General features: G+C 37.3%; 1 protein-coding gene across 2 annotated transcripts in view; it reads right to left on the reverse strand.

The window, feature by feature from the left end:
- The window catches only part of TTC29 (tetratricopeptide repeat domain 29), a 242,579-nt gene that overhangs the window by 222,484 nt on the left and 7,075 nt on the right, over window positions 1-13,020 (reverse strand). For both annotated transcript variants that reach the window (XM_019522168.1, XM_019522167.1), the window contains exon 3: window positions 11,867-11,950. In XM_019522168.1, the coding sequence (XP_019377713.1) occupies window positions 11,867-11,950 (84 nt within the window). The remainder of the gene's footprint in view (window positions 1-11,866; window positions 11,951-13,020) is intronic.

Here is a 13,020-nt window from a genome sequence, read left to right on the forward strand (position 1 = left end):
TTATCACATGGATGGTAACAGCTATACAAACACTGATCTGTATACTCCAAAGGCACTACTGCTATTAGCATACACTGTATTTTAAACATTTAGGATTACAGTATAGTATAGTAAAAAAAATTAGGATTACAGTATATATATAGTTTGTTTTTCAGTATATAAAGTCCAACAGATGAAGGGCAGGGTGTATAACACATGTTCACTTGTCCTTATATGCTTAGATCTGGCTGCTGATGTTAATGGGTTGCTCACTTAGGATGAGCAAAACATGCGGCACTGGTGTCCACCAGATGGATTTGAATGGAAATTCTGCTTCTAACTTGCTTTTATGATTGTTGAAATGTAGCATTTTATGGCCTTCAGCTCAATATTTTTTGTAAATTAGCAGATCATTTTGTATTGGTCATTTATTTTGCAGTTAAATTATGACAAAATTATGAGGTTGTTGTCATCCACATGTGGTAGCAGCTATACAAATACTGATCTATACACTCAAAAGGCACTATTACTATTAGCATACACTGTATTTTAAACAATTCAGGATTACAGTTAGTCATGTTAACATTCTTGTATTACATAGAAAGTTATTTTATATGCTAAATAAACACAATACACTAGATGATTAAAAAACCCAACAAAACAAAACCAAGAGATGCCTATATTAAGTAGGCTATGCTTAAATCCAAAGCTTGATACTTATCTGCTTAACTAGTGAGACCCCAGAAGTATAATTACTGAAGTTAGGGAATTACAAGACTATTGCAAACTCAAGGCAAACCTGGAGTGAATACTCCAAATCATAACATTTCCTTTAATTTTTTATTGTACCTTTTTAATACATTAAAAAGGATAGCACCACCCCTAATATTTTTGCTTTAATTTCACATATCCTTGTAATAGAAGGTGTAAGATAGACCCCTTCATATTTCTTTAACCTATTTTTTGTTTATTGGTGCATTCTTAAGAGACCAAAAGAATTACATTTGTATTAAAATAACCGTACTAGGACTACAGTGTGGTATAGCTACTTCTTCTAGGCCTGATTCTTCATTCCCTTGAACTTCATGTAGTAAATTATATCTGTGAACATTGGGCATAAAATACAATTCTTGCTTGATAGTATTAGAATATCAGCTCTAGTTTCTTTAGGTCTTTTGTTTTAATAAAATATGGCAAGCAAATGTCAGCTGGTAATTATTCTATGTAGTCTACGGCAGTTATTCTAATTCATAAAACATAGGATGCCATGCAGTAAGCAATGATAATATACAGGACACCAGAAAGCCATAGGTATAATGTAAATTTATCTCAACATTAATTATTATAACCCTGAAAAGCTATATTAAAATAGCATTCTTAGATTTACCCTACATTTCTTTCTTTAGCTGACAAGTCAAAGTTTAACAATAAATTCAGTGGGTTATGATCCCAAAAATCACAAAAGCAAAATTAAGATAGTTTTGCTTGAGATTTACTGAACAAATAGCATTCATCATCATGTATCTCTTTATAACCTGAATTACAAAAAAAAAATCCAAAAATCATCTTAAATGTTTGCTTAGATAAATTTGAGAGGTTTGTCTAGATTTGACTCTATATACAAATACATACATAGCATATATAAGGAAAATGAGAAATCAGAAATGGCCTGCTAAAATTTGAAATATGTCTACATTAAGTAATAAGAATGTGATTAGGAAAGTTATCAGATCTGAAAATCTAGCATCTATTAAATCCTTTGGGAATCCACTTAAAAAGGGGAAATTCCTATTATTTAATTATAGCCAGACCCTCTAAACAAAGAATTCTGTAGCATATACTGGTGAACTGGTCCTAAAAATAAAAGGTTACACTTTTTTGCAGTGCATTTTTGAAGATGAAAACCACTTATGATTGATATAAGCATTTAATCATAAACACTGAAACAGTAGAATTATTGCAGTAATTTAGTTTGACTGCTTAGCCATATGTCTATATATACAACTGAAATATTTCACTAACTGAACAACTACCTGAGCTTATGTTGCTTAAAGTAAGGTCAGATTGGTAAAATACCATGTGCGTACATACACCCTGTTGGGTTGCATCATGATTGACCACTCATTTCAATTCCAATCCTAGGTGCTTTTCTAACTTTAAACAGTTGAGTAGCCCACAGACTCAGCCAGGTTACTCACATATGTAAACCAAAACATATCTGACCTGGACTGAAAATTTAAAGGGCCGGTGTACCCTCCACATATTGGCTTGATGCTTGAACTAGTTCTGAACTCTATAGCTGAAAGGCACTGCTGCCTTTATCCTTGTTTAAAAACTGTCTGCTTAAATACTGTGTCTTAAATGAAACAGTCACTGGAAAGTTATACTTTAAATTGTATGATATACTAATTTTCATTAAACAGCAGATTTGAAAACACAGTAAATGCCATTAATTAACAATGTATGCTTAACTTCCAAAGCAGATACTTTTTGTCAACAAGGCTGAGAATTAGATGTTATCATAAGGTTTTTTTTTCCTCCAATAATTAAAATATATAAAGCTGAAGTATCCTAATGGAAGAAGTATGAATTCTTGAAACCCAAACCCCTGGATGCTTTAAAATGAAGACACTACTCAACAAGCAAGGAGAGAGAGAGAGAGAGAGAATGGAAAATTGAAAAATATGTTTATGAAACTGTGCATGTAACTAAAGATCATGACATTTATTTGGAATTAACTCCAATAACAGTGTAGTTTTCTTGATGTAAAAACCCCCAATTTTTGTTGGAGCAATTTATTCAAACTTATTAAGCAGGAAAGGCAAAACTGAAATATGCCAGATAATAAGTATATAAGCATTTGGGGACAATCATTTTCAGTGCCGTAATAGAATCAGTTATCTGTTGTCTTCTATACTGTTTCTAGGCAAACTATGTTTTTAGCTGCATTGTACAATCCAATATGGATTAGTAATTTTTCAGTGAGGATTCCGTAATGAGCATATATATATGCCTTTTGTTTAAAGGCAGTCTACCACTTTAATATTGCAGAAATAGAAGAGTGAATCAGTCATCAAATGTAAAAGCATGAAGCAGAAGACTTGTTTTCACTACTGTAATAATTATGAATTGTCACTAATATAGGCAATACAAATATATATTTAGAAATGCATTTTGGTATATCTTAAATATAAATGCTATAAAACAATAATATTAAAAATAATTATTATATGATTATATTAAAATATTCTTTGTGAACTACAACACACATCTTTACCTAATACTTCAGGCACTGTGAGAAAAAAGTATTATTCTCCACCATTTTTTTTAAATGGCAACTAGGAATTCTCTATAGCTCACATTCTTTCTAAAATTTAATACCCATTAACCTAAAGTAATTCCAAACAACAGTGGAGTTTCTACATTTTTTTCCACAGACTGCCGCTTATTAACATGCAGTGTTTTTTAATTCTTTTCTTTTAATTAATACTTGATCAAGTAAACTAAATGCAAGGCTCTGAGCCAGCAATTTCCACAATGCAATCCCAGTTTTGACTCATGTTGTGAGGTTTTAGAAAAGTCATTTAACCTCTCTGTAGCTTTCTCTTACTATGTGTGAAATTACATTTGAGATAGGGATAGTGCTAATTAGTGGCCTAACAAACCTCATCAGACCACATCTATGGATTAATATGAAGTACTGTGTAAATGTTAAGTATCATCACATTGTTACAATTAAATCCATATCCCCTATCTGTTTATAATAGTATGTCTCAAGTAGGCACAGTCCCTGTGCCCAGGTATTCATAGTCTAAGGACAAATAGATAAGACAGAGATTAATAAAAAGCAAAAACTGACAGGATTTTATACAAATCAAAAAGATTCACTGAGAATTATTAGACGGTCCCAAATGCATCAAGGCAAATTAAACTGTCTTTTTGCATTTCATGCTCTTTTTGAATGTAGTATATCTATGCTTTACCTTTGCATACTGTTTCAAAAATAGAAGTCAGTTGTGTATAGCTTGTGTGTTATCTTCAATACTAAATATTGTTGAACTATTGAGAAATGAAAGCACTAGAAAGCTATAAGACCAAACTTAGCAAAAACAACAAGTTACATAAAAAAGAAAAACTTCAGCTCACTGTGTTCTTTTTTATTAAAGTATGTCATGTATTTTATCTTTGCAAGAGTTTGATGAGTTTTTGCAAGTAAAATTCTGTTTCCTCTACACTCGCTAATAGTCATGAGAATCTGTAGTTTGCACCTTCCCATTAAAAATGTATTGTATTTTTTGAAATTATTCACCCCGCCTTTTATCCAGATCATGTCTTTGAAAGGAGGAAGTAGATAATAAATGGAATAATTCATGATTTCCCATTAAATATGAAACTTTCTTTTGCAGAGTTTAGAAAATGAAGTTCTACATAATGTACAGAAGTTGATTAGAACTTTTTTAACCTTTTCAAGAAAAACCTTTCACATTACACAAATGCATAGAGAAGTTTCTTCAGGAAAGGCAAAAATCATTCACCCCCACCCCAGTTCTCTTCTTTAGATCATCTCCTAATTACGCTAAATTATATGTATGCCAGGCCTGAAATTCAGAGATCTCATTCATTTGACCAAGAATGTGTCTCTCTAAGTATCAAATTATCTTTTGGAAAGTTATTTAATAAACATTGAATCCTGGTCATGACAAGTAAGATTATTAGGAATTATTCAAACATGGAAAAATACATATTTAAGTAATATTGTGAAAACAATAGTAAAGACATTTTTAAAATATGCTCTAACTCAGTGTGTACCTTGTGTCATTTCCCTCTCCCAAAATAGTACATCTACAGGGAACTTCAGACCAAGTGCTTAAATTCTGAGTTTCTTTTGTTATGAAAGGAAAGATTTCTTTTAAATGATTTTCCCTTTCCCATTAAATGAATTTTAAATTAAAAATATGAAGCATAAGTAGCCATGAAAAATGCAAAAGAAGTGATACAAGAGGCCCACAATTTCCTATCAGTGTCACAGGACACAAAAGGGGTTGCAGGAGGCAGCTCACTAGGTCACATATAAACGCTGTCAGCAGAGAAAGCTTGCAGTGGAAGCCTGAGCAGGGGAAGGAAGGTGCAATTTACTCTGTTGCCTTTTATTGATGTGCCCATCTTCTTTAACACAGCCTCTGGTTCAAGCGAAAAGATGTAGCTTGAAGCAGTGCACCACTGGAGCTGAGCATGGTGTTGTCAAGGGCCAGATTAACCAAAAGCAAAAGGGGAGAAAAGAAGAGGCTGTAGTCACCCATAAGTGCCCCAACTGCCGATCAGCTGATCCTATTACCCAAACCTTGGCATCCTTCCTTCGTTTTCCACAAGTAGCATCCTTCCTTTATTTTCTTCTGCTGTTGCCACCTATATAACAGACCTCAGATTTCTACTCCCCTTCAACAATTTACATTTATACAGCAATACCAAAAACATCTGCCTGATCAATGGCAGTTGCTCCCCTAACACTATAAAAATAGTTTTAGAATATGTACTGAACTGTAGCAAGGGTAGCAAAGGAATATTTTCTCTTTGCTGCTCTGCAGCTTCTCTTCTTTCCTAAGACCCTCACTTGATTTCCCAGCTCAGTCTTTAATTCCCCTCCACCCAAACCCTTTCTTGTGCTTGGCCCCCTTGCACCTCTGCCCCATGCATGCCCCCGTGCAGCCTCAAGTTCCCCTTCTCCCTCTGCCTCTGCTCCTCCCTTTTGTCCCTCCCCCCCCAGCTTCTGCACCTCCCTTCCCCTCCCCTCCCTCAATCTCTGATTCACCCTATCCCCCTAGCCCAGCCTCTGGTGCCCTCTTCCCACTCCCTCTGCAGCCTCTATTCTCCCTCCTGGCCTTCCTCCAACCTCTGCTGCCCCTCCCTCTCCAGGCTCTGCTCTCCCTCCTGCCCCTCTCCCAGCCTCTGTTTGCTTCTGACTTCTTCCTTTTCCCTCAGCCTCTGCTCCTCTTTGTCCCCCAGCTTCTGCTCCCCGCTTTCCATCCTTCCTGTGTCCTTGTTCTCGCCTGGGGCAAGGAGCAAGGCCACAGCCCAGCTTAGCCCCTGCAGCAGCTGTGAGAACTACACACTGCTGCTACAGGGCCAGACTGCTCAGTGCCCCAGGCTACAATGTGGATGGAGCCTGCTGGCAGGGTGCAAGGGTGAGGTGGGAAGGGAGAGGGGTAGGCAGGGAAGAAGAGGCTGTGTGGGGGGAGGACATGGGGGGTAGAGGCTCCAGGACAGAGATGGTAGGGTGCAGAGGTGGTAGGGGGAGCAGAGCAGGCAGCAGTTAGGGCTACAGCCCCAGCCCCAGCCCCAGGTAAGAGCTGGAGCCCAAGCCATAGCAGCTGCTTCCCTCACCAACCTCTTGTACTCAATTCTAAGATGAGAGCCTTTCCCCACCCTCCCCCCATTTAACATGGCCAGGGAAACCCCTCATCTTAGAATGAGTAAATATGGTAGCTACAGGACCATACCTAAATGGATTAACATCCTAGACCAATGAACCTCAACCAGGGTGATGCCAAAATCCTTTTAAGTGTACTGTGGGCTGCTGCTCACTATTAGGCATGCAAACACTTACACATGATTCATAAGATATGCCCAGGGAGCTGAAATAACAATCCAGTGTCAAGAACATTTTGACCTGTTGTGGTCTTTCTGAGTCCTTGCGACAGAATAATTGTTCTATTATTTTCCATAGTCAAAAAAGAATGAGTGAAAGCTGAGAGCTGATATTTCCCAAAGGATCTCCTGAGTCTAACAAGATTGGGAATCACTGTCCCAGCAGGATTTCTCCCAGTGTCTTCAACACTTGTGATCTGATGATAGGATGATCTCTTGGCTAGCTGTCTATACAGTTCTTTTCATAAGGTCTTCCCTTAACTTAGGCCAGAGCTGCCCAGCTGGTGGCCTGTTGCCCAGTCTGTAGGCTTGTTGGGATGGCTGCTGGAGCCACTACACTGGTATAGTTTGCTCCCCCAGGAACTCTGGGAGTGAACATCGGTGCCAGTGATTGCTCCCCCTGTCCCTTTGCCTGCCACCAAATTGGGGGTCTTTGGTCACTACTGGCAATTAAAACTGGTGGCAAGAGAAAAGGTGAGAAGCAAGCAGTAGAGGTGTTCAGCCACTGGGTCCTAGAGCCACTCCGATGCAGTGCTCTGGAAACCATACTAACAAGATACCACCAGAGGTGGGTTGTCCAGTCTGTGAGAATCCCTGCAGTCTGGATCCGGCCTGTGGGGCCAAGTGATTTAGACACCCCTTTCCTAGATCATTCAGGGCAAGCTGCCTATAACCTACAAGCATGGTGACAACCCTGGAGACTGGCTTACAGAGGGATGTCTCTACTTCTGCAAAAGAAATGCAGGGTATGTCTATACTGATACACTCAAAGCTACATATAATGGGCTCATGTGATAATCAGAAAATGGTGTGACATGAGGTGGAGGGTTAATCCTTCTAGCTATTCTGCTTGTGCTATGCCATTAGCACCTCTGAAACTGACCAGATTCTGTCAGTTTCAAGCTAATAGAGACAAGGTGCTGAGAAACAATGTAAGGAGCTTAATGAGGTGCAAATACTTGAAGAGAGACTGATCATCACACAACCCTGAGTAATAATGTAATGAGTTTTATAAGGGGAGAAAAGCTGCTGTTCCTACAAGAATTAGCAGTAATGGTTAAATTAAGCAGTAAGCTCCACATTGAAATCAACAGGATTTCATACATGGATAGTATTAGGACATGATTTAAATGCCTTATCCTTGTGTGTCCTAAGTAGTTAATATTTTATTTAGGGTTACATTTTAAATTACCCAGACCTTGTAGCCTGCACCAAATCTTTCCACATTGCTTTTATTTATGAAGCAAGGCCCTTAGAAGGAAGACACCCAGCCACTCAGAAGCCCTGCTTTGGAGCTTCATTACATACAGTGACCTCCTTGACTGAGAGAGGCATTACTCATAGCTTTCACATGATTCATTCTGAGCTTGTGACTACATTATCCCTGAGGAGATCAACTTTTATGACATTTGTTAGGTGAAGATCTTTAACATAGCTATGATGTGATCTATTAATGGATTTGTGGATCAAAATCAAGGTATGAACTATCAGCAAAAGGAATCAGTGACAGAATCACAGCACAAGTTTATAACAGCCTAAATCATGAAAGAGGAGAGAAGCTATACTTTGCTAAAGAGGAACGCTTGCTTTTTTTTCAAATAGTTGGCTACAAACACAACAAGAGGAAATGATCTTGAAAAGATAGATAATCATCATGTCTCAACATTATTAGACATCTTTTTCTAATTATCAACATACTCCCTTCCACTTACATAATACTGACCTATATCATAGCCACAGTCATAAAGATTAAGAAAAAAAAACTCCTCACTTCCCTACTATGTGAGCAAGATTATGGCAAACACCCTTTTTAAGGAATTGTTTTCATTTTGGTAAAGTTTTTGTGCATGGTTCAAGGTCAGGCATATAACAGAAGATTGTTTCCCCATAATGCTTTTTTAAAATCATTTAGCAAAAGGAGAGAACCACAGGCATTCCCTTATTCATAGACCACTAAAATTTTACCTGTCCAGAGTGTGCTGACAAATAAAGTAGGAAATACTTTTAGGAAAAGTTGAAGGATTTTAAAGGATTTATCTTTATGGAATAAACTTATGAAGAGTAATTACATAATGCATATAAGATCATTATATTGTTCAAATATGCATTGTCAAATTAAAAAAAGGTATTAAACAAATTAACCTTCTTATGTGTTACTAGAAACATGAAAGAAAAGTGATTCTTAATATTTTCTGTTCCAGAACCCATCTTCAAGTCTTTTCATTCTATTTATTTGTGACCCCCTCCCAATTATCAATGTGGAAAGGGTAAGTAAGATTGTGACAGCATTTAGATTGAGACCCTATGTATTAGAACAAGGCTGTCCTACTTTTAAGTAGCTAGGGCCCCATGCCCTGTAGGTTGCACCAGCATGAAACATGAGTCTCCCAAGCTGCACCATGCATGTGGGTTACCTCCTCTCTCTGCTTGTACCATCGGCATCCCCAAACTCATCTTCAGCTCTTTTGCTGCACATCTACCCAGGCTGCAAGCTCTCCAGGCATGTCAGGCTGCAACACCCCATCCCACTCCACTCCAGGGGCAAGACAGGAACTGGAAGCAGGAGGTGGAAGGGGAGCTCAGGGATACAGGCTGCTGTAGCCAGAGTGGTGGAGGAAGCACCATCTGGGGCTCCTGGCATCATACAGTAATGGAGCAATTACTATATTAATCCCATCATGAATAGCAATATGCCATATGATCATCAAATTTATGGCACCATAAAATAGCAACCCAGCCACAAAGGTGTTTCACAAAATATGTGGAACATCATTATGGCCGGTTTGTATGGTGCCAAAATGTGGGTTGCCCCATTATGTTGACAATCAGGACTTGACCAGTCCCCAGTCTGGAACCTGGATGAGGGCACTACCCAGGTCCTGATGCTGACAGTTGCCAATTGTCAGCATTAGGATGCAGGCTTGTTGAGTTGTTCCAACAGTTGTTAACTTTGTGTATTTTTAGTATTAATTAATAATCTAAGGTAAGAATAATCAACATGATCTTTTAAAAGATGTTGCTCATATGGTATATGAACAAAGATGCATATGGTATTTCAGTTTTAATCTTTCAAGAAGCTTTAATAACTTTGATGAATAGCACATTATGAAGCACTAGGAAAACTTACAAATAGCACCTCACTGGCACCAAAGGTATTGAAGGACAGATGGTACATTTTCACCTCATTGTGCATTGACCTGTTTTTGACTGTCTCACAGCCTCAGAACTTTTTGTATTTAGGAATGATGTAAAAAAAATCTTACAGAAATCTCTATGATGGCTGACAGTTGATCTAATCAAACTTAGAATCTACCCAGGTGCACCAGTTTACCTAAGGTCATGCTGGTTTCATATCTGATCACAGAGAAGATATTTCTGTGCCTAGTAATGGCTTGTGCAGTATTTCCTCCTGGGCAGTGTAGGGAAGCAAACCTTGCTCCCTTAGTAGGGAAAGCCAGTTTCCCATCACTGTAGCTATAGTTCACCAAAACAAGCTTTCCTGTCTCTCCATATTAAAAGGGTAATCATAAGTGAACATGTTTCTTCCCATACACATTCCCCGTATTCTGCTCTTTATTCCTTTGCACAATGGAAACATATTAGCTTTACTTCATTCAAGCTTGTCTATTCCCACAGCGTGTGGAGGGAAAGATTTGTCCTTTATATGCTTGTATCACAACTATTAAATGAAGGGCAGCATAGAGTTGTGCTGCCTCTGCAAAAGACCAGGGACTAGACTACTTCTTCACTGAGGAAAAAGGAGAAGTAACTCATACCAGCTCTTATATTTGGCATAGTTTCCTCCATCAGTCATGCTGGCCCAACCATGCTGTCTTGTATGCTAAGGAAATGGATTCAAGGTTCCACTTACTATCAATTCCAGCTCACTGACTCTGCTCCAGTTGTCATGTGACTAGAATTAGCCTCATCTCTTGCACTGTGATGCATGACAACAACTCATATAAAGGAGCAAAAAGGGCAATTTAAATCTCTTAATTCCTTAATCAATGTGCAGAGGGTCATAATCTGGTACATGATTTGGATCCATTTGTATTTGCCTTCCAGAAGAGTCCTTCTTAAAAAGTCCACAGAAAGGAAAGAATAAGTTTGTTTTAACACAGAATGCTTTCCTAGCACATCATACCAAGTTACACTAGAATCTTTTCTGTTGATACTTCAGGGAGATTTCACAATTACTAAATCTATCATATTGCCATAGCAATGGTAAGTAGAGGTGCCAGGCTTGAATTATTATAAAAGAAAGAGGGCTACAGCTGGCAAGGTATTCTTTGTTAGGATGTCAGGACCTCTTTAACTCACCCCTTTGGTCAAAAATAGCCTGAATCTGGTGACCTTCAAGACGTGCTGTAAGAAAAATCTACGTAATAGAGTTTTTAGAGATAGTTGAAGGAATATTCCTGGAATAGTGAAGGGGAGAAACAAGATTTTTTAGTATGTGGCTGGCTAGTCGAGTTCCTGTCTGACTGATTGATTGTTTTAGTGCTGCTGGGGCTATGTTGCAATATTAATTGTAAAGGTGCCTAGAGCCCTTGTATAGGCATATTTTTATTATTTAAATATTGAAATAAATAAATCATCCCATTTTAGCTATCAGTAATTCAGATTTGTTATGATTCCTTCATTAATTTTGATGGAGCCAAACCCCAGATCTGTTAAAACACACCAGCAAAAGTAGTCAATCTATAGACTTGTAATTTTAAAGTGTAAATAACTTAGTGGTAAGAAAAGCAGTAAGAAATCAAAAGGTATCTAGATTGTTTTTATTCATCGACTTTTCAAAGAATTAATGGTGTACTAAATGCTGCACCTTTAAAAAAATAATCAGTATTTGGGGTTGCCTAAATATTAATTCAAAATTACAAGAATATTTATTCTTGTATATGAAGTGTCAGCCCCCCAGGAGAGGTTTCCATTGAGGATAAAAAAAAGTGATTTCAAATACAATTACTGACACAATCTTAACCATAACATTGCAAATGTAAAATAATACCTTGGTAAATATGAAAATTAATAAAGCCATAGAATTAAATGCTTTGATATATGTAAGATCAGTAGAAGTGAACCATCATTATTTAATACCAGTTTTAATTTTTAAATGCCAAGTTCCACTGAAAAGGTGTAAGGCCTGGGGAAATTTAGATTTCAATGATTATGATGACTAGAAACAAAGGAAACAATAAACTTGCTGTATGTTAAAATGCCTCAAAAAGGCCATACTTACGCAGCAGCCTCTTGTTTTGACAACCCTTTGATATTCATCGCCAAATAATGATCTATGGCATCTTTGTCTGTGATCAAATGAATCCTAAATGTAAATGAAAAAATTAAAAGAAACACTGTGAAGCGCTAAGGTAGAAATCTGAAGTACATATAACATATCCTCATTGCCAAGCAGAGATAAATATTGAAATATTGACAAAGTAATTTATCAGACATACTCCATAAATACATACAAGTATCTTTTTAATTTCTTGGTCTGTAGGTATTTCAAATCTTTATTTCTGGAAGGAAGCAAAGTTGGCTATAGCCTTTAACGGCCTGTTTACCCAAGCGTAATAACTACACTACAAGAAGTTGTGCTAATTAAATCAATGTTAATTAGCACAACTTCTTGTAGTCACAAACTATTTCCTAAAATGGAATCATAATTTTTCTCTTATCACCACGGATCACCCAGAGTGTCAGACCTGTTTTATATTAACCCTTAAAAAAATTAGTTCATGTTGATTTCTTGTATAGAATGGGATTAAGGAGAATCGTAACCTAGGCAAAATCCTGAGGTTTTATCCTAATGAGCAATCGACTTCATGAAGGGCCTGCTTTAAAGACCAGTGATTGCTATTGTATTCAGTGAGTTTGAGTTTAAGGTTAAGGTTGAAAGCTGGAGTGACAGACAATTCATGTTCAGATAACATTCCCTCTCAAGTCTCAAGGTGCCATACACAAAAGATGCTCAATTTTCCAAGGGCAGCATACACTGATATTAAAAAGAATTCCAACTGCACCTGAGAGCATCATGTTAGAGACTATTACTTCTAGAAATGTAATGTGAACTAAATTTTATTCTATTCTAATAATTAAACAAACATTTAAATTGTATAAAGACTCAAAAATAAAAAAGTCCGTGTTAGTATTGCATGTAAATTCTTTTACTCTAGTTTTTCTTGAAGAGGTATTATACACATATTGCACATATTACATCCGTGCAGTACTTGGCTGTGTTGCTTACTGCTCTATGAGACAAGGACAGTCCATGAATGTCATTTACCATATTTACTCAAATACACGACAAGCTTTTTTTTAACCCCACTCAACTTGGGCTCTGGCTTTGGCCTAAAACACTGTGTGTGTGTGTGTGTGTGTGTGTGTGTGTGT

Source organism: Gavialis gangeticus, unplaced genomic scaffold, assembly GCF_001723915.1.
Source record: "Gavialis gangeticus isolate Ggan-Ray unplaced genomic scaffold, GavGan_comp1, whole genome shotgun sequence".
NCBI lineage: Eukaryota > Metazoa > Chordata > Crocodylia > Gavialidae > Gavialis > Gavialis gangeticus.